Source organism: Rhinolophus sinicus, chromosome 3 (genome assembly GCF_057876585.1).
Source record: "Rhinolophus sinicus isolate RSI-liver-muscle chromosome 3, RSI-T2T, whole genome shotgun sequence".
NCBI classification, from domain to species: Eukaryota; Metazoa; Chordata; class Mammalia; order Chiroptera; family Rhinolophidae; genus Rhinolophus; species Rhinolophus sinicus.
In genome coordinates, this window is record NC_142503.1 from 144,597,248 (window position 1) to 144,625,017 (window position 27,770).

The following is a 27,770-nucleotide window of genomic DNA, read 5'->3' on the forward strand; positions in this document are numbered from 1 at the left end:
CCTATGAATCTCCAGGCTTCTCATCTAGTTTTTACCAAAAGTCCCAAATACTGCCTTTGGAGAGTTAAAATACTAAACTTAGCTACTGTGCAACTCTAATATGGTAGGCAAATTGAAAAACATCTCACAAAATGTTCAGTTGAACAGCAAAAATGCTCTTATAAAATTTTTATAGTCTCCCACATGCAACATTACCATTTTCCCGTTAAGTGAATAGACGGCTACTACTAGATAACTGGAAAATTACATGATGTTGGGCATTCCTTCCTCTAATTTTATAAAAATGAAGCCTAGGATAGTTAGGTAACCCTTCCTTCTTCAATCAAGTCATTTGATACTAATTCTGTTGAGTTCTAGGCTCTCGGTAATTCTGTGGAGTCATTAGATTTGTCCTAAGTCAAAGAAGACAACTGATAAAAATCTCAGCATATCCTTTGTATAAAGCACAAAAATTAAAGTTAAATAATAGTAAACTTGTCAATATTCATAACTAATTGAACAGCTGTACCTACGGATCAACATCAAACTCTAGGGAATCTCTAGTAACATATCACATAGCTCAACCCTCTATTGTTCATTTTTTGGAATCAGTGGTTTGGGTAAACATATAGAGAATTGATTTATCATATCTGCAAATCCTCCAATGTTCTAAAAATAATAAACAGGTAGATAGAATCTTAAAAACAGGTGTGTGCCAGTTAACAAAATATTTTTGGTTTACTAATGACCAAGCATAGAATCACTTTTGCTTTAACCATTACTGTGAGAAATAGATCCAAAAGATCCCCTTTTCTTTCTTAAGAAACGCAGTATTCTGAACATAGTGACTCTTTCTCTTATGACTTGGTATTTCGTCATGCCTGAAAGTGGGTCAGCACTCATTGTACTGCTGCATGGGCAGACTTGGGATTCAGCCAGGTTGCAGTAGTACAGCTATGGTGGTTCTTAAAATACCAAAATATTTCCATACCAGTTGATAAACTTGCTTTCCTGAGCCTCCCAAAACTTGCCCACCACCCTGACCCCTCCTCTAAGACCCCCAAGCCTCCCTACCATCAAGAAATTAAGAGGAGAAGCCCAAAAGGGCCTCCGATGTCCTGCTTCAGTGCTATGCCAGGCTCTGTTCTGATTGGAGGCAGTGCTCATATAAACCAATAGTTAAACATTTTTAATTCCATTGCTGCCTATAGGTGTAACTATTATATTTAAGAAACAATTGAGTTGAAACTCAATAGACCCCAACGTATACTAAAGAAGATATTTTGTTAGTTTGGAATTTGTTTATGTTGTTTTTAAATAGTAAATTCTTATATTAGCTGTCCTTTTTGTATTTCAACTCTTTCCTTTATGGAAGACTGGGAAAAATACCTAACTAATTAAACTTTCTGGTTAATTAAAATTTTACCATGTAAATTATTGCCCTCTTTTCAAAACATCATTATCCATTTTCAAATTACCTTGTTTGTCTCCTGTTAGGACCCAGATCTTAATATTGGCTAGTGACAAACTTGCAACCGTTTCAATAACACCCTCTTGTAACTTATCTTCTACGGCAGTGGCACCTAGAAGCTTCATTGAAAAATACAGAATACCTTATGTTAATGTATGCAAACAACGTCCATAACATCGATGGCTTTCAGTCACAGAGTTCAGAGGTCAAGGACCATGAATTGAAGACAGAAATTATGATGCATTGACATAGCAAGCATTCTATTATGTGCCGAGGTGGGTTGACAAGGATTCAAGAAGAGTTTCTCAAATCAAGCCAACTGATAGGCACACCAATTAATGGCAGAGATCTTGGAAGTTAGCATATACAATCAGAAGCCATTGGGCTTCTAAGGACTTAAGAACTCCCCAGCTACTTCCCCATTTATATCAACACGAAAGAGTCCAAAAAGCGCCCTCATTTCATAGTCAGATTCACAAAAATGTAGAGCCATTCTCCTACATTAATAAATCAGCAGGTGCCATAAACTAAAAAGTGAAGGTTCTTCTGAAATATTTCATCCAAAGATGAACAAGGTGTGTTCTCTATCACTTCACCATAACTGAGCATCCTGGCCTTGGGGAAGAGCAGTTTCTAGAATAGATTATACTCTGGGCAGCACAGATATCATTAGGATCTCATGGGTATAAGATGGTTTAAAGCTATAGCCCCACTCTTAATGACAAGTTTCTTTGCTCTAAAAAATTTGATACTAAAGCAGTGAGGGGGAAAAAATAACATTAAGGACATACCAGAGGTTGACAAAAATAGGGAGTCTGCTATCTTCTACTCTTGGGAAACTTCCAATTGCATAAGCTATCACTAATAGAAATAATTCTCTAGGGCCACACATGGCAAACTCAAAGCCAGCATATAATGCATGATTCCGTGTTTGAAAGAGTAACATCTGGTGTGAGCAACATGATGTAGCCAATAGATTATTCCTATGCTGGATCTCTAAATACATACTATCCCCTGTATAACACAAACCACCAGGCTCTGAAACTCATACCATCAAGTCCCTTTCAATTTCTTCATACAGTACAGCTATCCGTTCATCCCTCTCATCTGTGGCAGCATTTGCATCTTCCAGCATCGTAAGCCACTCTTTAAAGTACTTGTCATCCAGATCTCTGTATGCGATGGCCAAAGTTCGAAGGCCTTCCCCTGCAAATTCCTACCAGAGGAGACATTGACTTAGGAACCATCCCAAAACAACAATCACAGCAAGAGCAACAATAACGGGCATGAAGGTTTGCACTCATTTTGTTCCAAGAGCCATCTTGATCTCCAACTTTTTAATCCCCGTAGAAATGGGAGATAATGTTTGTATTCCGTATGTTATTTTTACGGGGTTAAAACATTCAGGGGAGCTGGTTAGCAATCCACCTAAAAGATAGCTGCAATGCCTGCTGACGTATCCTAGCTGAGAGGTGATCTAGTGATGCCATGATTTAAGATAGCCATTTGAAGCAACATGTATAGCCCTCCCAGCAATGCCAGGGACCCAGCCTGTTCCATGGTCCACGGCCCTTGGCTTCTAGCAGAGAGGAAAAGACGGTTTGAGGAGCCATAGCTCTCAGAGGCAGGAGGCCCTCTGAAGAGATTGTAACATGACATCTCTCCAAAGTCTTGTCGCATTCCTCCTAATAATATAGCTGTGTCTAAAATTAACTCAGTCCTACTTTTGTTTATGCTTGAAAATGTTCACAATAAAAAGTTAAAAGTCAATAATAGATGAATAAATGATGTTAGTCAGGTAACAGAAGTTTAACCATATTAATTAAGGTTATAATAATAACCATTAAGGGAAAAGGGGAAGAAAGGCAGGAAGTTAATATAAGTGTTTGCTTTGGGGAAGTGGAAGCTGACTTTTACTTTTCATTCTAAGTATTCTGTAATTTTTAAAAAGTTTTTGCTATATGAAAGTTTTATTTTAATAATAAAAGTGATTTGAAACTGTCAAAGGCACCATCAAGTCAGGTTAGTTTTAAAATTATTTTTTATAAACTGCTTCCTATGGAGTTAGTATTTAATAATAGGTCAAATTAATGGGAGAATTATGCTTTTCCTTTAGCGCCTGAGTAAACTGATAATCTTAAGTGATACCTCTGGTGCTTTGTCCTTCTAATAGGAAAAAAATAAACAATAAAAATAGGACACTGGTAGTTGCTAAGTCTCACACAGCAGCAACAGCTAGAAACATGTAGATTGCTTTGGGGAAGTGCTAAAAACTTCCCACTTTGCCTACTCCCCCACTGGTCATTTTATGGGCTTCTACACTACAAGCATTTTTATAGCCATTTCTATTCCTTTGGGCATTGTCACTGAGTATATCTTCTTTGTGTGTTTTGGCATATGGAACAGGCATAGGTTTGTGATGGGGCACAAGTCAAACCGCAGCACATCCTAATTGGGTTAACGGAAAGAAAAGTCAGTGCGTACTGCAATGATGTGGTTTACTCCAGAGAGACCATGGGAAAAATTGTCCAAATTTATCTTGTAGGCAGTTGGTAGCACTTTGTATATTGCAATCACATTTTACAAGCCCTGCCTTCCAAGACCACCACTGGGTCCCCTACTGATCTGAAAATCAAGTCACTGTGTTGTAAGGATCTTTTGTCCTCTTAGCTCATATAAACACTTCTTTGACTTGCAACCCCGCTGGGCATCACAGTGCTTTCCTCTCTGTTCTGCACGACAGTGAATCAACTCTAAGACGACATTACAAAAGGAGACAGATGATTTAAGTTATTTAATTACTACATGAAACACAAGTTGAATCCTAAATGAGCATTTAAACAAGGTCCTTTCCTATCCTTAAACAATTCAAAATCAATGATTAAATATAAATTTAAAACCTCAGAATTTGAAAGCTGAAATGAATAAAGTGAATGAAGCAAAGAGTCAAAGTCAAATTGATACTATCTGAAAAAATTTTCTTTTACATAGAAATGTAAGAGTCAAATTAGGCTTTCTATATTTCATACTTTCATGTGAAGGGAGAATGTATGAATCCAGAGTCTTCCTGTTTGAGCAATGGCAAAATCAAATACTTATGATTCCAATGTTGTTCTCATAAAAAAATTAAAAATAAATAAATTAAAAATTAAAAAGACCAGGCTGGCCTTCTGGAAGAGATTAAAAGAAAATCAAGAATGCTCTATTGGAAAGACAAAAACAATAGCTATGTTTGTACCCAATGTTACTAAACCATCATTCTTTAAACTTAAAGTCAGCAAAGTTTTTTTGTTTGCTTGTTTGTTTGTTTATTTGTTTGTTTGTTTTTTAAAGATTCAGAGAATGTTTTGTATTAAATATAGGGCTTGACAAAGAACATGAATTCTCAATAATTTTTTAAAGGAGAGAAACCAATGAGGAAATGAGAGTTTTGGCCCATTGCCCTTAAAGTTCATATTGGGTTAAACAGAACCTCAAACAAATATTAAGAGAGACACTTGAGTCTCAGGTTTAAACCAGGTAATGCTCATGTTAATTCATAGATTCTTTTGAGGGGAAAAAAACTGCAAAGACCACTGCTGCTCCTTTCAGAAAGGTTTTGGCAAAAAAAGTATGCATAGTCTCAGAATGTATGCTTTTTGTAAATTCAACCTAGGGAACATTAAGTGTCTCCATGATTTATGACCTGAATAAAAGGACCCTTGGAGGAGAAAATTGGCTACAGAGACTATTTTCCTTTCACTATGTAAACATAGCCCGAAGCTATTCATTGGGGTGATCATAAGAGATTCTGTTGGTGCCAAACACCATGGAATCCAGGTTAAGTGATTCTCCCTCTTTCCCGAACAAGTCTAGTCTCCCCAGCGGAGCAGCCCCAAAAGCAGGGGAGTTAGAGAACATTTCCCCAAGTGTTCTGAGCCTTCTCCTGGCTAGAGTTCAGGAGCCTACACTCAGTGGCTACTTCTCAGCTGCTGTGTGTTAATCCACCTGTGGTGAGACCAACCAGCCTCTCAGCAGGGCAGGGAATGGGCTCATGTGCCAGTTTCCAGACATTCACTGGCACAGTTTCCAGTGGACCCATTCTCCACATGTTTTTCATTTGAGAAGTCAGGTCATTTAGCTGATATTTTTAAAATAAGACCTAACCATAGAAAGCGGCCGAAGGGCCATTTTGCTAACCGTAAGACAAAGGCACTTACACTGATGTGGTCTGACGTCAAAGTCAGAAGGGCTTCATTGGCTGGATGAAGTTTTTCAAACAAAATAGTGTCTGCTCCTTTGGAATAAAGCTTTATCTGTCCTTCCGGGTTTCTAACTGAAAAGAAAAGAATTTGGAAAGCAGATTATAATCAATAAAATCTGTTAAAACTAGGCTCTCCTAGACCTCCAGCCAGGCAATGTGGAAATGGGCATACTGTGTTAGCCAGTAGTAAAATATTCAGTGCCTTTGGTTAGAAGGTCACTCATTACCTAAGTCACTTGGCTTTATTCCTGTTTTATTAACTTAGAAATATTTCATCTACTGAAATCCTTTGATTTCCCAAATTCAGAAACAAGTGTTTTTACTCTGACATGTATGACCTTCCTATTTTACTTGCTTAATATTTCTGAAGGGCTAATACATTTAAATTAAGCCTGTATTGAGCAGAACTGAGACCTTTGTTTGCCGTCTCCCGACATGAAATTCAAGACCTACTATAGGAATCAACTATCAGTGTTATGCCAAGTGATCTCCATATGGAATTCTAGCCATTCAAAGCCATGGTTTATGCATTAGTTCTCAAACCTTGCATATATATATATATATATATATATATATATATATATATATATATATATATATTTGGGGTTTTTTACCCCCTTCACTCGTTGGAAAAGCCCTTTCATTCTTGTGGTTCATTCTTGGGTCACTGTAAACATGACCATGTGAGGCTGTAACATGTAAGGCTGTAAACATGCCTCACAGGGAATTTTCAAAACTAAAGTTTCTACCTTCTTCCCACTGGAAGACTGTATTAGTAGGGCTGTGTTTTTAACCTGCTCTCTAGGTTTGGGAATGGCAGCCCTGACTAGGCTCCCCTCAGCTCCAGTCCAAGCCTTCCCCTGGGTGTCCCACATATTTGTCAGACAAATCTTTCTTTATACCACAGAATATCTGGACTACCTTTCTAGGCTTGGTTTTAGAGCTTGGCACATACTAGGCATTTAATTATTTGTTTAACGAATACATGAATGAAGGAATGACATGCAGAGTATTTCTTTCCAGGAACAGCCTACAACTTAAGACACCCGGGTCACAGCTTCAATGGTCTGAACCCTGTGACCCTCACAAGCTTAATCAAATCATAGATTATTACATGCTTTCCACTCAATTATAGCTTTTCTCTAAAAATAGAATGCCTCAAAACAGAGGAACATAAATATTGACTACCATGAATTTAATAGGATACAAAATTTAGAGCTTGATTTAAAGACTATAAACACCACAGTACAATAAATTACTTACCCCTTCTAATCTTTAATGGCCCTTAGTCAGCACTTAATCTGTTCTAGTTTTGTCCTGGCTTGAAAACACCTAATGCAACCTGGAAACCTTTTTGTACTGAGACTTGTCTAGGGTTCATCATCTCTTCTAAGACCCTTGGTCAGCTTCCCTAGTTGCCAGAACTCATGTAATTTTTCTTATACTCGGCTCTAATTGCCCATATTGGGGGAAAGGAGAGAAAAAAACATGCAATTTATCTAATGGTTCAAGCGGGAAGAAAACATTTAATCCTAGAAAAAGCTTTCTCTTGCTTTTCTTTTAAAACAATCCGATTTAATAATTCCCCCCATATTGTCTCCCTTCCATCACCAGAGCTATAAAGACAAAGTATGTATATCCTAATTTGCCAGTAGGACTTCTCTATGACTGTTTTTCATAGTCCAGGCTAGGATATCAGTTCTCAAACTTTCTGGTCTCAGAATCCCTCTATAGTCTTCTATAAGAGCATAAGAGGTCTTTTTAATGTGGGTTATACCTATCAATATTTACCAAATTAGAAATTAAACCTGAGAAATTTTTTTATATCAATAGTCTTATGACACTAATTATAATACCATTATAACAATAATTAGAATAATAACAACCCTATTATATATTAACATAAATAGCATTTCTATGAAAAATAATTGTATTTTCCAGAACAAAAAAAATTTAGTATGGGAAGTGGTATTGTTTCTCATGATTACAGATCTTTTTAATGTCTGGATTAATAGAAGACAGTTGGATTTTCATAGCTGCTTCTGCATCCAATCTGTTGTGATATCACGTTATATGGTTTTTGTAAAACTCCACAGTATACTCATGAGAAAAAAAATGAAAAAGACAAATCACATTAGTATTATTATGAAAATATTTTTTGTCCTTATGCATCCTCTGAAAAACTTTCAAGATTTCCTAGGGTTCCCTGGACCACACATTGAGAACCACTGGTCTAGGGAAAACACAAACTACGGTTTGTGTACATTCCTTACCATCTCTTTATCTCAGTTTCTACACGTGAAAAGGAGATAGTTTTTAAAAATCTAACTTCTAAGGCCCTTTTTAGCTTACAATTTTCTGATTCAATAAAGGTTTTCCTTCTCTGATGCTTTCTCTTAACCCAGCATTAGTCCCTTTACACTTTATCTTCCTCTAATAACTAGCTACTCTTCCTATTCCCCAGTCTCAACATAAAGCTTTACCATTCACTCAGTCTCCTAAATAAAATATCAGGTCAACATTCAAAGCGCCTTCCCCTTCACTATCCATACATCCCATAGAAGTCATGAATTTCTCTCTGCCATTTTCTCTCTTGCCTAGATTACCGCATTAGCCTAAATGACTTTATCCATTCCAGTCCTGCTTCCTTCAAGACTCTTCTTTAATACAGCCAGAATCATCTTCACACCACTGCTTAGAATCCTGCAATAGCTTCCCTCTAAAATTAGATTGGATCTGGACTCTTTAACAGGGCAGAAACAGGGATCATCAAGATTTGCCCTTTTCCTGCCTATTTCCTACCCTGCTGTACCATCTTCTCCTGGATGCAACCACATGGAACATTTTTCAATTCTACATTCTCCTTTAGTTTTAAGTCCCTGGAACATGGTAGGCATTTAATAAATACTTATTAAATGCAGTTGAATTATAATTATGCAAAATTCATTAAAAGCAGCAGCTATGCCTTTGTAACACAAAGGAAAGGAAAAGGTCAGAAATGGTTTCCAGGTTTATGCTGTAATAGTGGATACAATAGCAACACTGAAAGATGATGAAATATTCTATTTTGTCATATCTCAGCTGGGTGGCTGTTCATACATTCACACAGAGAAATACTTGCCATATGGCAGTTTGATTTGTACTTTGACAATCTAAAAAATTTAGAGTTTAGCAATCCTTATCTAAAGATCTTATAAGAGCTTTTCAAGAAGCTATTGTAATTAATTCTTCTTGCCTCTGTTAATTAGTATCTTTGAATTTTATCTTTTCACTTATGTAATCAGTAGATTGGTCCTTCAAAACTATAAGTTGAGATTTATATGTTTATAAATATAGTAGATTCTATACACTCTGACATAGTTCTTTATGGAAATCTACTTAGATACTTCCGAATTAAATCAGGGTTCTTGCCCCAGTATTGAAACTATCGATTTATGATTCAATGAATTATAGCCAAAAAGGGCAGGGAGGGGAGGAGAAGAAGAAAAAAGAGGAGGAGGAGGAGGAACAGGAGAAGGAGGACGATGAGGGCGAGGAGGAGAAGGAGGAGGAAGAGGATGAGGAGGAAATATCTGAGACTTTACATCAGGGTGTTGTCCCCACAGACCAAGCCATGTGACAATCATGAGACTAGCATTGCTTTTTGCCTTGTTATCAAACAGACTTTTCTACTCTCATGCAGTCACTCTTTCAAATTGCTCCAGACTAAAAACCAAACAATCAAAATAAAGCCCACAAGCCTCCATGTATTTTGTGGTAGAACATTACCTTTCTTCATATGGGATCTATTAAGACAAATATCTGATGTTTGTGGTTAGACTGTGATTTCTCCACAGCCGTAATGGTGACTGATGCTGGGGAAAAGCCAAAAGTTTCCTTGTGTAGCAATCTTAGGTTTTTGTCAACACCCTCAGAGCCAGTTCTGACCAACCCAACATCAATAACACCTCCCCTGAAGCTGTAAAGAGAAGAGAGCTCCTGCTGATACAATATTAGATCAACACTTAGAGCAGCATATGTGCTCATCAGCAACATTGATGATGACTGCCTATAGCCTAATGTCAAAAAAAATAAAAATTAACATCTTAAGATGATGTTTAGTTTTTACCTGCTGAGAGTAATCTCCCAGGGCTAGTTTCCAGTAGCTAAAGACCAAAATTCCTACAATTACATATACACACATTTTCCACAGAAAATTGATTTAATATGATGATCAGGATAGTCTTAAGTTACAAAATTTGGGGTTAAATTTTATTTAACATTTATAGAAAACTGATTGTGTGCCAAGCTCTGTGCTTGTTCCTGGGCAGTTTATGAAGACTAAGACATAGCACCTGCCTTCAGGTAACACACACTCTAATAAGTGGGGAAGTTTTGAGTATCCTGGGACTGGTATCACATTTGTATTATGAACAAGGGGCCCTGGGAAACAAAGGAGAAAGCAGTTGTTTGAGAGAAGGAAAAGAATTGAGAACAGATGACAATTGAAGTGGACATTACCAAATGAATAAGAGTTCCCAAGAAAAGAAGTGGGGAAAAGAAGAACTCCAGATAGGGAAAATAGTACATGCAAAGGGCGTGCAAGTGCACAATGCATGCTGGGAATGACAAGGTCTAGTGAGGCTGGAGCACAATGTTTGGGGAAGTGAAAGTAACTTAGGTTGAGGTCAGATTGCAAATGCTTTTGAATGTCATGCAAAGGAATTTATGCTTTAAATTCCAGGAAGCCACCAAGGTTTATTCAGTAGGTGATATCAAAATCAGCCCAATGTTTTAGAAAGAATACCCTTGTGTCAGCACATAGGATGATTTTAAGGGGGAAGAGTTTTAAAGATATTGTAATCATACAAGCAAACAACAATAAGAACCTTAACTAAAGCAGTGGTTACTGGGAATTAAGAGAAAAGAAGGTTTTTAAAATTAAAAGGGATTTTGAGGCTATTTCTAGAAAGATTACTCTGATACCCTGGGAGGAAAGACTTAGAAACAGGATGACTACTGAGGATTCTATATATAAAGCAAGAGATGCTGAGGCCTAAGTAAAGAGAGTAGCAGAGAAGGAGACAGGTTTAAGAAATGCTCCAAACAGCTCTGGGTAATGTAATGAATAGTAAAGTGATGACCTATTAGTCCAGGAAAGTGGTTCCCAACGGAACGCACGAGCGTCAGTATCGTCTGAGAGCTTATCAGACATATAAGTTTTTAGGCCTGCCCCAGACCTACTGAATCAGAAACTTTGGGACTGGGGCCCAGCATTCTGTGTTTTAATAAGCCTTCCTGTGGTTCTGATGGGAGCTAAATTTTGAGAACCGCTAGCTTAGGGTCATAAAGGAGATGGAGGGGTCAAAAGCTAGTGAGCTACAATAGAGAGTAAGAGGTCAGACTTTAGAGTAAGAGAAACCTGCTGTTTATCTTACCAGCTGTGTGACAAGTCAGGTAACAGTTGTGTGACCATCTTTGGCAGGTTATTTAAAATCTTTGAGCTTTAATTTCCTCCACTCCTAAATGCGGTAATATAGTATTGCAAGAATTTAATAAAATAATTCATTGTAAAGTGTTCAGTTCACTGGCAAACATACCGTAAAAAGTGACTGTCAACAATTTTAATAAGGGCTGTAGAAAAAGCAGTAGCTGTGAAAGAAAGTCTCACATTAGACATGTAAAATTTGAGGTAACCATAGTACAACCCAATGGCAGAATCCAGGAGAAGGCTGAAAATATGGTGTAAACTTCAGAGAGAGATTGAAGCTGAAGAACTATATAGGAAGGACACAGATATAGGCAATAGTGACCACCATGTGAATGGTCAAGATTATCCAAGCGGAGCTCAGGAAGTAAGAAAAGAAAAGGATACCAACACTGAAAGTCGGATGGAGAGTGGTCAGCAAAGGAGCTTGAGAAAGAAAAGACAGGACAAGAGGAGAACCAGGATCTAGTGAGGTCCCAGGGGCCAAAAGAAGAGAGTGAAGAGAAGGTCAACAGTCTCAATATAACTAAGTTAAAAAAGATAGGTAGGTAGGTAGGTAGGTAGGTAGGTAGGTATACGGACGGATGCACAGACAGACAGACAGACAGACAGATAGGGAAGGCCACTGCATGGGAAAGTCATGAGGTGTGACTGGAAACTTCCGAGAAAGCATGCCTCTTGAGTAGTAGAAGCAGAAGCCTCACCCTAATAGGCTGGAAAGAGAAATAAAAGTGAGGAGCAAAAACTGACCATGAGAAATTACGCTGCATTGGAAAGAAGGCAAATAGGATCATAAAATCAGTGGAAGTTAGGACATGAACATTATCTTTACAGAAACAAGACAATAATAGAATGGTGGGCTGAAGGAAGAAGCCAGTGATAAAGAAGAAACAAAGACACAAGCAAATTGGAAGGGAGCAAGCAAGGAAGGAAAAGGAATGGGGAATGGGACCAGGTAGAACCTTTAGCTTTGAAAAGGAACAAGAGCAATTTTTCTCTGAGGCAGGAAAAGAACGAGTAAAGTAACAGCTCGGGGATGAAGGAGCAGGATGAGGAAAAGTGTAAGTCGATGGTGCACATCTCTGAAGGCCTCTATTTTTTTTTTAAAGAGAAATAGGAGATGAATTTAGCTTCCAAGAGTGAAGGAGATCATGGCAGGGGTGAGCACTTGAGGAAAGGGCAAAGTTTAGAACATCTGTTATAAGGACTGGAAACAGGAGCAAAGTAAGAATGAGAGGGACATTGAAGCCGCACTGAGGGTTAGCACAGAGTTAAAAAAGCATGCGTTTGTTGTGGTGCCACACACAATATTAAGTGGTCATCTCCAGCAACACAGGTAAACAGAGTAAATGAATGATAGTGAGGAGGCTGATGATGATAGTCCCAAAACAATGTGGACAAGAACTCTTAGCACGTGCCAAGTAATTCAGGAACGCTTCCTGAGCCAGTGTTGTGTAGTAATGAAGTGCATGGGCTTTGCAGTCAGACTTCCTAGATTTGAATCCCAGCTAGTCCACTTCAAGCTATGTGACCTTGGGAAAGTTACTCAACCTCTCGTGTCTCAGTTTCATGATCTTTAAAATGGTCATGAGTACATAGTACTTACCTTATACGGTTGTCATGACAATTACATCAGTTAATTCATGCAGAGCATTTAGAACAGTGCTAGATACATAATATGTACTTGTTAAATGTTTGTTATACTTATTATTACAGTGTTGAGGCTAAGTTTAGGAGGGCAGTTCATAAAGTTACAAAAATATCACAGCACATAACCAAGAGTGAAGTCATCCTTGAGAAGCATCAACATAACCATAGCATTATCAAAGGTCACAAATAATCTTACTACCAACCATACCTATAACAGACATCCTTTTTCTGATATTATTAAAATCCAAAAAAGCAAGCAATTGATAAGTAACCAATGTTCCCAATTCTTCTATTGTTATTGTCTCTGGGGTCCGAGACTTAAAAACGAATCCAAAATGTCTTGCAGCAGTCACTAAAGCCCCTTCATCAGGTGACTGAACTTGGTAAATCAGCTGTCCTAAAAGGAAAAGAAACAAGTGGATTAAACGACAACCATAAAAGTGTATTTTCAGTGACTAAAGATGTGCCATGAAAGTTTCACAAACTAAAACACTTAATATATATTAACTCACATATCCTCATGGCAAATCTTTGAGATAGGGATTATTAAAATTATTATTATATTTTTATTTTTTACTGGTGAAACCTGTGACTGAAGAGGTTATGATTTTTGCAAGATCACACAGCCAAAGAGTGATGGAGAAGATAGGTCAAATTCAACTTCAGCCTGCCATTAAAGACCTTTTTATGAGGGTATATAAGAAATCTCCTGAAATGTAAGGAATCAAACCAGGATGCTAATCCTTGGCACCTGATATTGTATGTGTATTGGGGGCAGGGGGAAGGAGTAAGAGGGTAAAGTAGAGAAAAAGAATGAAGTCAGAAAAAGAAAACCAAAAAAATACACTTTAAAAAATAGCATGTATAAAGTAAGCCCTTCCATGTAAAATTAGTATATTATTTTTACATGTAAAAATAAATTAGAAAGAATAGGCAAATCTAGGTGCATATTTACTGATTCATAGTGATATCAAGATAAATTATACAAAGAAAATAAGTTGCGTATTAATGTATAGATTATGACCCCTTTTCATTAAAAACAAATAAATCACCTTCACGTCTGCATATATTCACACACACAAACACACACATGAGCAAGTAGAAAGGGTGAAATGATGCACACCAAATGTTACCATTGGTTACCCCTACAGAGGTGGGATTAGAAGGAGTTCAAGGAAAAAATTATTAGTTGTAGCTTTATAAATCCTTGTACTGTATGGTTTCATTTGATACAATGGTATAAATTCATTTTTGAAAATCAAAAAAAGGAAAAAAGTAATTACTTGATTTATATATGAAATGATATAATAACTTTCACTTCTGGCAAGATGTTGAACTAGGTGCCAGAACCAACCTCCACTGCTACAAACAACTACAGATTCTGTATAACATTTTAATATTTTTAATACATTCATGAACTGGCAAGAAAGCAAGAACTGTTTGGGTCAAAGACTGAGAAGATGAATATAGGTGGAATAAAGGAAGGATTACAGGCAACTTTTGACTTGAGGACATTTTCTAAACCAGGAGAATCAGGAATTGGATAAGAGAAGACATAGCCCAGGATAAGAAGTCTAATGGAAGACCACTTCTTAAAACTGCTCCCCAAAAGGCTACTCTTTTAGAGTAAGGATAAATTGGAAATCAGTGCCACCTTTAAGAGTACCTGTAAGGAAAATCACCTATCTATAAGTGAGAGGAAAAAAAAAGTCTTTGCTAAAAATTTATGCCCAGACTGTCTTTCATGTACATTTACATCCTAAATTCACAATATTGGGGTAACCTGAAAAAAAAAAAACACTGAAAATTTAGTTTATTAATAATATGTTCCTGTAGTAAAACACTGACTGAAGCAAATGCATATCCTTTTTGGAGGAATCAGCCTTCACTTCAGGACCCAAAGAATTTCTATAAATAAGTTCCAAGTAAAATGGTCATTTCACAGAGAAAAATTATTAAAGTCACAATAAACAAGACACAATGGAAACTAATAGAAAGAACAAGAGAATAAGATCTGCCAAAACTTTAAATACTGGAATTATCAGAAATAGCACATACAAATATTTCACAGATAACAAGAAATAAAAGAGACACATGAGATTAAACAGATTTGAAAAAGAATTAAAGACCTTTTAGAAATTAAAAACCGAAAACTGCAGATTAGATAAAACTAGAGAATTAGTGTTATGGAAAAAAAAATAAAGAAAATTCCAAAACATATCCCAAAGAGACAAAGAAATGGAAAAACCAGAAACTTGTTAAAAGAATAGAGAATAGAGTGCAAATATCTAACAATGATGATATGAGAGGAAAAATGAGCTAAAGGCAATGCTAAAGAACTACTTGGCTGAGGAAACTCCAGAATGATAAAAGATCACATTCTATAGATTCAAGAATCACAATGAATCCCAAACTACATAAATTTTTAAAATTCTACAGCTGTACTAAGAACAGGAAAAAAAAGAAATCTTAAAAGTAGCCAGGGAGAAAAGATTGATTACTTTCAAGCTACAATTAGACTGACAGCTAACTATACAGTAATAAAAATAACAGCCAGAATATAGTGGAGTATCTTCAATGTGTTGAAAGAAAACTGACACCTTACTACACACAGCAAAACATAATTCAAGAATAACGATGAAATAAAGATGTTTTCAAAGAAAGTTTTCGAGTGTCTACTACCAGTAGGCTCTCCCTAAAGGAAATTCTAAAGAATGCACTTTAGGTCAACAGAAGATCAGAGATGGGACAACCATTGATGAGCATAGAAATTAGTAAGGGTATGGACAAATCTAAGCAAACATTGACTATAAAAACAATAAAATAACATCTTGTGGTATTAGAAAAGTAAATGCATAAGAAGAGTACTACGAGTTCATAAGTCAGGCAGGATGAATTAGTATTAAAGGGTTTTAAGTCCTTGCTTTGTTCAAAAGATGGCTTAGGCTTTGATAAATTAATTTTTCTAAAAATTCTAGGCTAACCACTAAAAGAATACAAATAAGGATATGTTATTTCCAAAGTGGCAGAAGTAAAAATGGACTAAATCCATAAGAAGACAATAAAAGAAGAGATTAAAAGACAAAATATGGAGTAAATATAAATTAAATACTTAAAATCTAAACATATCAATATCAATAAAGGTAAATGGACTAAATGTTCCATTTAACCTTTAGTTTTGTCAAACTAGACATTCTTTTTAAATGGCAGAGATACTGCTTCCTATTAAATTAATCTTAGTCTGAAAGAAACAAAAAAAAAAATTGTCACTTGCAAGAGATGTGCCTAAAACATAAAGAAAAAAAACAGATTGGAAGTAAAGAATGGGAAAAGCTAAACAATGCAAATATTAACAAAAGGAAAACATCTATAACTATATTAATATCAAACAAAAAACTTTAAGGTAAAAATATTTCTACACGTAAAGAGGATTAATATACATTGATAGAAGTTTAATTTAAATAACATGTAAGTCTAAGCTAATATCTAAATAACATGACCTTAAAACATATAAAGCAAACATTGACAAAACCACAAATAGAGATAGACTAATGCACCACTATAGTTGATGATTTCAACATATTCTCATTAACTGAGAAATCAAATAGCCAAAATAATCCACTGAGAGATAAAAGATTGAACAATACAATCAACAAATATTATCTGATGGATATATTTAGAATCCAGTACCCAATAACTGTAGAATGCACATTCATCTCAAGCACACATGAAACATTTATAGAAACTGAATACATACCAGGTCATAAAGTGAGCCTCAACAAATTTTAAAGGATTGCTATAATAAGGTGATAAGAAAAAAAATCCTAAATCTTTTATCTCTTTAATTACCATCCAGTAAAACAGGAAAAAATAATCCTGCTGAAGCACTTGTACTTTCCACTTTCTTATTTCTGAAATTTCATTCTGGTAAAGGTAATGAGAATATCAACTTCCCCAAATGTCTTCTCCATGAAACAAATAGGACACACTTAAAAAAAAGCAACACCAGCAACTATAAATTATACAACTATTGCAGTTTTAAGTTTGTTAGGTTTATGTTCTGTTCTTTTGCATAACTAACATTTGTATAAGAAAACTTTATGTTTTTCAAAGTACTTTAACACACATGGATTTAAGCTATCTATCCTATAAATAAAGCTTTAAATGAAAAGCAAATATCATTTCCCCTTACTCAGTGATGTAATTCTTCACTTAGAATTTGATATCTCAAAGCAAGAGACAGAAATAATTGAGTGGATACATACATTTATCTCTCTGCACTTCAAAATACCTTTATATGTCAGAAGAGATATTAGCCAATATCCACTAGAATGGGTAAAATTTAAGAGTGACTATACTAAATGTTGGTAAGAAGATGAAGGAACTGGAACTCTCACACAGGGATGGTAAGAACCATTTTTGGAAATTGTTGGGCAATTTCTTATAAAATTAAGCGTACCTATACTATGACCTGGTAATTTCCATTCTCAAGTATTTACCCAAAACAAATTTGTTAAATATTTTTTAAAAGACATAAAAATGTTTATGGCAGTTTTATTCACAATAACCCAAAGCTGGAAACAACCCAAATGTGCATGAACGTGGGGGGGGGGGGGGGAGGAACCGTGTTATATTCAAACAAGGAATATTATTCAGCCATAAAAAATGAATTATTAAAAAAAAGAATGAACTATTATTGATTGATACAACAACGTGGATGAATGAAAAAAACAGACACAAAAGAATACATGTTGTATAATTCCATTTATATGAATTATAAGAACAGGCAAAACTCTTCTTTGATGATAGAAATCAGAGCAGTGGTTTGTTAAGCAGGAGTTGGTGGTGTGGACTGGAAGGGAACACAGTAATCTTTCTGGAGTGATGCAAAAGATTTATACTTTGATTGGGATGGTGGTTACACAGGTGTATATAATTGTCTAAACTCATCAAACCATATACTTAAGATCTGTGTGCTTTACTGCATTAATTTTATCACATTATGAAAAAATTTTAAATGTTACTTACATTAAACATACCAACACTATGGACATACCAACACTATGGTGTGGTAATATCCATTCTTAAGTATTTGTGGAAATCACAACTGCAGCACCCAGCTCAAATAACCAGAGAAACTACGCCATGGGGCCCCACAGGACACTTACTACATAAGGCCACTCTACTAAGGCCAGGAGACATAGCAGCCCTACCTAATACATAGAAACAAACACAGGTAGGCAGCCAAAATGGGAAGACAAGGAAACATGTCCCAAATGAAATAACAGAACAAAGCTACAGAAAAAGAACTAAACAAATGGAGACGAGTAATTGACCAGATACAGAGTTCAAAACACTGGTTATAAGGATGCTCAATAATCTCAGGGAGAACTTCAACAAAGAGATAGGAAACATAAAAATGGAGACAGAAAACAAAGAAGAACCAGTCAGAAATAAAGAATACAATAAGTGAAATGAAGAATACATTAGAGGGACTCAATAGTAGATTAAATGAAGCAGAGGTCGAATCAGTGATTTAGAAGTTAAGGTAGCAGGAAACACCCAATCAGAACAGCAAAAAGGAAAAATAATCCAAAAAAATGAGGATAGTTTAAGGGGCCTCTGGAATAACATTAACTGTACCAACATTCACATCATAGGGGTACCAGAAGGAGAAGAGGAAAAGAGAGAGAAATAACTGAAAACCTATTTGAAGAAATAATGATGGAAAACTTTCCTAACCTGGTGAAGGAAATACACATATAAGCCCACAAAGTACAGAGAGGCCCAGACGGACAAAATGAGAGCTGAGTGGAAAACACTCAATATATAAATAAATACAAAGAAAAGCTAGAGATAGGTAAGCCTCTTATGCAATGCTGTATTTTTAATTAAAAAATTCTTCTAATTCCAAACATTTTAAATAAAAATATCAGTTCAGATTTAGAAAACAAGGTTTACTCTCTGCTCAGACACACTTACCTGCACTATTTTCCTCTGACATTACAGTATGGCACAGAGCTAGTAACCTAAGGAATTCATGCACTTTGGGATCACCCAATTTAATGGATTCCATCAGATGATGGTCAAAGAACTGAAATGTTCTGTCTACTTGGAGGTTGACTGAGAAATCCACAGGCTCTTTTTTCTGTAGGAGAAAACAGCAACAATGAGAACTATAGGCCTCATTTCAACAATAATCTTTTAAAATTCAAAAATATTTCCTCTAAGCATTTTTAGTACCTGTATGATTTTTTAGCCTCAAACGTCTGGCATTAATATGGCTTTCTGTTTCATTACTGTTAAAAATTATCTTCTCATTTCAGAGACATGTAGCAAAACAGTGACCCTTCAAAAAGCATATGGAGAAGAAAAATATCCAATGGCTATAAAGATCCTCAAATGCTTATTGAAACTCCAAAACACAAACAAGCCCTGAAAACTGAACTTTATTTTCCAAAACCTGTTTGATGGCAACACCTGACCTGATTTGAACTCATTTTGGCAGCGATATCTGACCTAAAATGATATGTGTCTAATTATAGATGTTTTTAGCCTACTTAGTGTGAATTAATAGTTTCTGATGTAAAAATTTAATGTGATTGATTACAGAACACTTTCTCAGATTTCACTGGTGATACTGCATAATATAATGACAGAATTAACATCAGGACCTTGAAAAGATATTTGCACTAATACACGTTCACTGCAGCATTACTCACAGTAGCCAAGATGTAGAAATAACATAAATGTCCATAGACAGATGAATGAATAAAAAATATGTGGTATATACATATAATGGAAGATTATTCAGTCATAAAAAAGAAGGAAATCCTATCTTTATGCTACAACATGAATGAACTTCGAGGACACTACCCTAAGTAAAGTAAGCCAGTCACAAAAGAATGAACACTGCATGATTCCACTTACATGAGGTATCTAAAGTAATAAAATTCATAGAAATGGAAAGCAGAATGGTGGTTTCCAGAGGTAGGAGGAGAAATGGGGAGTTGCTATCCAGAGTTTTCAATCACACAAGATGAAAAAGTTCTAGATATCTGCTGTACAACATTGTCTTTATTGTTAACAACAGTATAGTTTATACTTAAAATTTTTTTAGTAAGAAAAAAAATAAGATGAAAGAAATAGGTTTCAAAAAAGAACAGAACAAAACAGTGAAAAATGATTCAATAGTAAATAAGGTCCCTGTTAATTCACCATCTTCTGGAAAACACAAAATGTAGTTCTAACAGTTTAGTACTCAAAGCATTAATCCTGTGATAACGTCTTTACAGAAACAGTGGATGGGCAAATACTTTGTCTTGGAGACTGTAGAATATTTTATATTGTATCCAAATATATGGGAAGACCCATATACAAGACACTCAAGTTAGTTTTGTTTATCCCATAATCATAGAGATTTATTTAATCACAGATTGTTTTATTCACGTAATAAATTTTAAAAACAACCTCACTGGGGGGTGGGGGGTGGGAAAATGATCAACACACTAATAAAGAATAAAATACACAACTGACGTTAGACTTCCCTAAACCCTCCCAGGTAAGAAACTGTGACTCAAAGAGATTATAGCCAGTCAAACTGTCAGTCAACTGTAAAGTTAACTGATAGTTCTAAATACATATTTATTTACCCTTCTTGAAACTGTAAGATAAACTTCAGCCAAATAAGAGAAAAACTATGGGAAAGGAACCAGTTAGTGGTGAACACCAAAGCTCTTTAAATGAAGAACTAAGTCTAAAAGAAATAGAGATTAGCATGGCCAAAAAAAATGAACACATAATATACATTAACTACTTAGAAAAGACAGTTAAAAGTTTTGGGAAAAATACTGATTTCTTAATTTTAATGTTTGAAGGTCAGAAGATATCATTTAAAGATTTAAATCAACTAATGGAAATCTATATACATTTAAGATTAAGAAGTATCATCAATAAAAATAGTAGGAAAATCAGAGGGAAATAAGAAGAAATCTAATAATTTAATCATTGTTCATATTAGGAAATTAATAGAGTTGCCATACAAGAGTTATATAAACTCTTGAAAGTATACAGTAGAAAAACAATGAAATACTTTTCTAAATATTACAAGAAATGAACACACACAAAGAGTCCATGTAGAGAAAGAACTATTAAAAATTATAAAGATACAAAGTATAACCTAAAATATTATAACAGAATTAAGACAAGATACAGCCCAATGTAGATGACCCAAACTCACTTATCAGAATTTGGAATGCAGAGCAAAATCCAACCCTATGCTGTACACAAGAGACATCTAAAAAAATGAAGTCATTCAGGAACACTGCAAATAAAAGGTAGACAAATGAAAATGAAAAGAAACTAGACGACATCATAGAAATGGTGGCGTGAGGTGAGCCTCTTGAAATCTCCCTATGGAATTTACAACAAATTGAACAACTATAATTCCACAAAGGACCCCCTGCGCAGCAGACAGACAAGACTAGGAGACGCATAACTGAAATCATCTAAAGCGGTAAACAGAGCCGCTGAAACATACAGGCCCTGAATCTGGTGCAGGGAGAGCTTCAGAACTTCAGGAGCTTTCCACATCCCCCAACGGAGGTAGTGCCCTGAGACCCAGGCAACCTGCTCACAGAGGAGAGGCCCACCTTCCAGGGAATCCCCCCATTGTATGAGAAGCCAGAACAGTGCAGAGAAACTATAACACTACAGCATGAGAGAGAATAAAAGACTGCAGTAGGAAAGAAAATAAAGCATTCTACCAACACCTACTGGAAAGCAAAGATCTCTTCCTACCAATCTGTTGCAGAACCCACTTCTGTATATGCCCTAGAAAGAGAAATAATAACTCACTAATTGCCATGAATAACCAAGGTAATAAGGCAGCTCAGAAAGAAAATGAAAAGTTTCCAGAAAATGAACTTAAAAACATAGAAATATGTGACTTACATGACAGAGAATTCAAGATTGCAGTTCTTAAAAAACTCTACGAGATGAAAGAAAACACAGACAGGCAGTTTAATGAACTCAGAAATACAATCAAAGAACAAAATGAACATTTTACCAAAGAGATTGAAATTTTTAAAAAGAACCAAATAGAATTTCTGGAGATTAAGAACTCAATAAAAGAAATGAAGAATGAAATAGCCAGCTTAGGTTATAGAGCTGACCAGATGGAGGAAAAAAAATCAGTGACATCAAAGATAAAAATCTGGAAATGACACAGATCGAAGAAGAGAGAAACTTGAGAGTTAACGGAAATGAAAGAACTCCACAAGAACTATCTGACTCCATCAGAAAGAGCAATATAAGAATAATGGGCATACCAGAAGGAGATGAAAGGGAGAAAGGAACAGAGAGTATATTCAAACAAATAGTCGTGGAGAACTTCCCAAACTTGTGGAAAGAACTGGATCCTCAAATCCAAGAAGCAAATAGTACACCTAATTACCTCAACCCCCACAGGCCTTCTCCAAGGCACATTGTATTAAAGCTGTCAAAAATTAACGACAAAGAAACAATCCTCAAGGCAGCCAGGGAAAAGACAATAACCTACAAAGGAAAGCCCATTAGATGATCATCAGATTTTTCAGCAGAAATTCTACAAGCCAGGAGGGAATGGACTCAAATATTCAAACTATTGAAAGAGAGAAATTAGGAGCTAAGAATGATATATCCAGCAAAGATATCCTTTAGATATGAAGAAGAAATAAAGACCTTTCCAGATCTACACAAGCTGAGGTAATTTTCTAACACACGACCTGTACTACAAGAAATACTGAAGGAGGCTATTTGACCTGAAACAAAAAAAACAAAAGAATACAAAACAATGAGTAGTATTATAGACAGACAGACAGAAGCAGGAAATGGCAACACCTACACCAAATAAGACACTATACACTTAAACATAATACACAGGGTGAAGAAGAAAAAAAACACTTAAGGAAAAAGAAGAAAAAGACAATTTGCTACTGCAGTGCAGATATCAACTCACAGCATAAATAGGGATAATTTGTGACAACAAAAACATAAAATGGGGGAGAATGAAGGTCTGAACCGGCAGAAGGGAATGGATAAAGTAAGCATGCTGAAGAAAATGGAATACTTTAAATAAGAAATATTCTTTTACATAAATTTAATGGTAACCACTCAAAAAAAAAAAAAAATCCAGAACTGAAATATATAACATAATAAAAGAAGAAACAGAGGGAAAAAATTATAGAATACCACCACACTGAAATAATACGCAGCAACAAAAAGGCAAAGTAACAATGGAGACACAGTCCTACCAGAAAACCAAAGATAGAATGATAAGAAATCCTCACATATCAATAATCACCCTAAATGTAAATGGACTGAACTCACCAATAAAAAGGCACAGAGTAGCAGATTGGATCAAAAATCTAAACCGACCATAAGGTGCCTCCGAGAGACACATCTCAGCTACAAGGACAAATATAGACTCAAAATGAAAGAGTGGAAATTGGTATCCAGAGAAGCAAATGGTATCCAGAGAAAATCAGGTATATCCATATTGATATCAGATGAAACAGACTTCAGGATAAAAAAGATAACAAGAGACAAAGATGGACATTTCATAATGATAAAGGGGACTATACAACAAGAAGACATAACAGTCATCCATATTTATGCCCCCAATCAGGGAGCACTGAAATATACCAAGCAACTACTAACAGAACTAAAGGGAGAAATTGACAAAAACATAATTATAGTAGGAGACCTAACTACATCATTGACAGCTGAAAATAGATCATCCAAACAGAAAATAAATAAATATCAGTCCTAAATGATACATTAGATGAAATGAACATAATTGACATTTATAGGGCACTTCATCCTAGAACATCAGACTATACATTCTTTTCTAGTGTGCATGGAACATTATCAAGGATAGACCATATATTGGGACATAAAACTAGCCTCAGCAAATTAAGAAGATTGAAATAATACCAAGCATATTCTCTGATCACAAGGCTTTGAAATTGGATATCAAATAGCAACTGCAAAAAGAAAGCAGGAAAAACCACAAATATGTGGAGATTAAAAATATACTTTTAAAGAACAACTGGGTCAAAGAAGAAATAAGAGGAGAGATCAAAAGATACATAGTAACAAATGAGAATGAAAATACATCATACCAAAATTTTTGGGATGTAGCAAAAGAAGTTTTAAGAGGGAAATTTATGTCATTACAGGCCTATCTCAATAAACAAGAAAAATTCCAGATAAATAACCTCACATTACACCTTAAAAATTTAAAAAAGAACAAATGAAACCCAAAATCAGCAGAAGGAAGGAAATAATAAAAGTCAGAGCAGAACTAAATGAAATAGAGAACAAAAAGACAATAGAAAAAACTAAAGTGAAAAAGAGCTGTCTTTTTTTAAAGATTAATAAAATTGACAAACCCTTGGCTAGACTCACTAAGATACAAAGAGAAAAGACACAAACAAACAAAATCAGAAATGAAAGAGGGAAAGTTATCACGGATGCCACAGAAATACAAAGGATCATCCAAGAATACCATGAAGGACTATATGCCACCAAATTCAATAACCTAGAAGAAATGGACAAGTTCTTAGAAACATATAGCCTCCTTAGGCTGAATCATGAAGAACTGGAAAATGTAAATAGACCAACCAACAGCAAGAAAATTGAATCAGTCATCCGAAACCTTCCCAAAAGCAAAAGTCTTGGACCAGATGGCTTCACTAGTGAATTCTACCAAACATTCAAAGAGGATCTAATACCTGTCCTACTCAAACTCTTTCAAATAACTGAAGCGACAATATTCCCTAACTCATTTTATGAGGTCAACATTACCCTGATACCAAAACTTGGTAAGGATAACACCAAAAAAGAAAATTACAGACCAATATCTCTGATGAATACAGATGCAAAAATCCTAAACAAAATTCTAGCAAATCGAATGCAACAATGCATTAAAAAGATTATACATCACGACAAAGTGGGGTTCATCCCAGAGGCACAAGGATGGTTCAACATATGCAAATCCATCAGTGTGATACAACACATAAACAAAATAAGGACAAAAATCATGATTATATCAATAGATGCAGAAAAAGCGTTTGACAAGATACAACATACATTTATGATTAACACACTTAATAAAATAGGTATAGAAGGAAAATAGCTTAACATAATAAAGGCCATATATGACAAACCCTCAGTTAGTATCATAATTAATGGTGAAAAACTGACGCCCTTTGTTCTATGTTCAGAAACACAACCAGGCTGTCTCCTCTCACCTCTGCTTTTCAACATAGTATTAGAAGTCCTCGCCAGAGCAATCAGGCAACATAAAGAAAAAAAAGGCATCCGAATTGGGAATGAAGAAGTTAAATTGTCACTTTTTGCAGATGACATGATGCTATATATTGAAAACCCTAAAGACTCCACCAAAAAGCTATTAGAAACAATAAACAATAAACAAAACTATTAGAAACAATAAGCAAAATCAACGTACAAAAGTCCATTGCATTCCTATATACTAACAATGAAATCTCAGAAAAAGAAATTAAAAAAACAATTCCTTTTGCAATTGCAACAAAAAGAATAAAATACCTAGGAATAAACTTAACCAAGGATGTGAAAGACCTATATACTGAAAACTGTAAGACGTTTTTAAAAGAAATTGAAGAAGACACAAAGAAATGGAAAGACAATCCATGTTCATAGATTGGAAGAATCAACATAATTAAAATGGCCATATTACCCAAAGCAATATATAGATTTAATGCTATCCCCATTAAAATCCCAATGGCATTTTTTAAAGAAACAGAACAAAAAATCATCAGTTTTGTATGGAACCACAAAAGACCCCAAATAGCCAAAGCAATCCTAAGACAAAAAGAACAGTGCTGAAGATATCACACTCCCTGCCTTCAGCTTGTACTACAGAGCAACAATAATCAAAATAGTATAATATTGACAGAAAAACAGACATACAGACCAATAGAATAGAATTGAGAACCCAAGAAATAAACCCACATAAATATGGACAGGTAATTTTTGCCAAAGAAGTCAAAAACATACAATGTAGAAAAGACAGCCTCTTCAATAAATGGTGCTGGGATAATTGGAAAACCACGTGCAAAAGAGTGAAATTAGACTGCTATCTTTTACCATATTTCAGAATTAACTCAAAATGGATCAAAGATCTAAGCTAAGACCTGAAACAATAAACTACATAGAAGACGACATAGGTACTAAGTTAATGGACCTTGGGTTCAAAGAACATTTTATGAATTTGACTCCAAAGGCAAGGGAAGTAAAAGTTAAAATAAATGAATGGGACTATATCAAACTAAAAAGCTTCTGTACAGCAAAAGAAACCATCAACAAGATAAAGAGGCAACCGAATGGGAGAAGATTTTTGCAAACAACGCCTCCGTTAAGGGGCTAATATCCAAAATATACAAGGAACTCATATAACTCAACAACAAAAAAACAAACAATCAAATTAAAAAATGGGCAGAGGACCTGAAGAGACGTTTCTCCAAAGAGGACATACAAATGGCCAATAGACATATGAAAAAATGCTCAACATCAGAGAAATGCAAAAAAATACCACAATAAGATATCACCTCACACCAATTAGAATGGCTATCATCAACAAGACAAATAGTAACAAGTGCTGGAGAGGCTGTGGAGAAAAAGGAACCCTCAAACACTGTTGGTGGGAATGCAGATTGGTGCAGCCGCTATGGAAGGCAGTGTGGAGGTGCCTCAAAAAATTACGAATAGAATTACCATATGACCCAGCAATCCCTCTCCTGGGTATCTACCAAAAAAAAACATTTATCCATAAAGACATATGTGCTCCAATGTTCATTGCAGCTTTATTTACGGTGACCAAGAAATGGAAACAACCAAAGTGTCCTTTGATAGATGAATGGATAAAGAAGTTGTGGTATATATACACAATGGAATACTATTCTGCTGTAAGAAAAGATGAAATAGTACCATTTGCTACAACATGGATGGATCTTCAGATTATAATGCAAAGCGAAATAAGTCAGACAGAAAAAGTCAAAAAATATATGATTTCACTGATATGTGGTATATAAAACTGAGAACAACAAAAGAACAAGACAAACAAATGAAGAAATAACAACTCACAGATGTACACAATAGTTTAGGGGTTACCACAGGGTAAGCGGGGGGGGGGGTGGTAGATGAGGGTAAAGGGGATTAAATATATGGTGATGGAAAGAGAACTGACTCTGGGTGGTGAACACACAATGTGATATATAGATGATATATTACAGAATTATACACCTGAAATCTATGTAACTTTACTAACAATTGTCACCCCAATAAACTTTAATTTAAAAAAAATGAAAAGAAACCAGGAGCCAAGATGTTAATATCCAATCAGGTTGAATTCAGGCCAAGAAGAATTAAATAAATCAGAAAAGGGCACTTTTAATGTTAAATTGTGTAATTCATAGTAAAAATGTAACCACTATAAACATTAATGCACCCCAAAATAGCAAAACAAAGTAAAATTATGGCTATATCGGAGCTATATAAAGAGATTATCAGAACAATTTAATTAACCTATTAATCCAAACAGATAATATATATAATATAGATAAAACAGAAATAATGAAACAAAAGATCTCAACAATTTAATTAATAAGGTAGAACTATATGACATCTAGCTAATTTTGTACACTTGAAACATATAATCTTATTAACATGTCACACCCATAAATTTAATAAAATTTAAAAATAAAAGCATTTCTCTGTTAAAAATAAATATATGACATCTAGCTAATTTTACACTTCGAAAACAGAATATACATATGCTTTCTTTCATAAGGATCCTGGAATATTGACAACAATTGATCATAGTAAGCCACAAAGAAAACCCCAATAAATTCAAAAGGTAGAAATAATAAAAATATATC

General features: G+C 35.1%; 1 protein-coding gene across 5 annotated transcripts in view; it reads right to left on the reverse strand.

Moving 5' to 3' along the window:
* The window catches only part of ATP8B4 (ATPase phospholipid transporting 8B4 (putative)), a 193,373-nt gene that overhangs the window by 44,973 nt on the left and 120,630 nt on the right, over positions 1-27,770 (reverse strand). For all 5 annotated transcript variants that reach the window (XM_074327761.2, XM_074327758.2, XM_019730670.3 and 2 more), the window contains 5 exons: positions 18,793-18,958; positions 13,019-13,207; positions 5,650-5,765; positions 2,502-2,666; positions 1,458-1,569 (listed from right to left, as the gene is read on the reverse strand). In XM_074327761.2, coding sequence (XP_074183862.2) covers positions 1,458-1,569; positions 2,502-2,666; positions 5,650-5,765; positions 13,019-13,207; positions 18,793-18,958 — 748 coding nt within the window. The remainder of the gene's footprint in view (positions 1-1,457; positions 1,570-2,501; positions 2,667-5,649; positions 5,766-13,018; positions 13,208-18,792; positions 18,959-27,770) is intronic.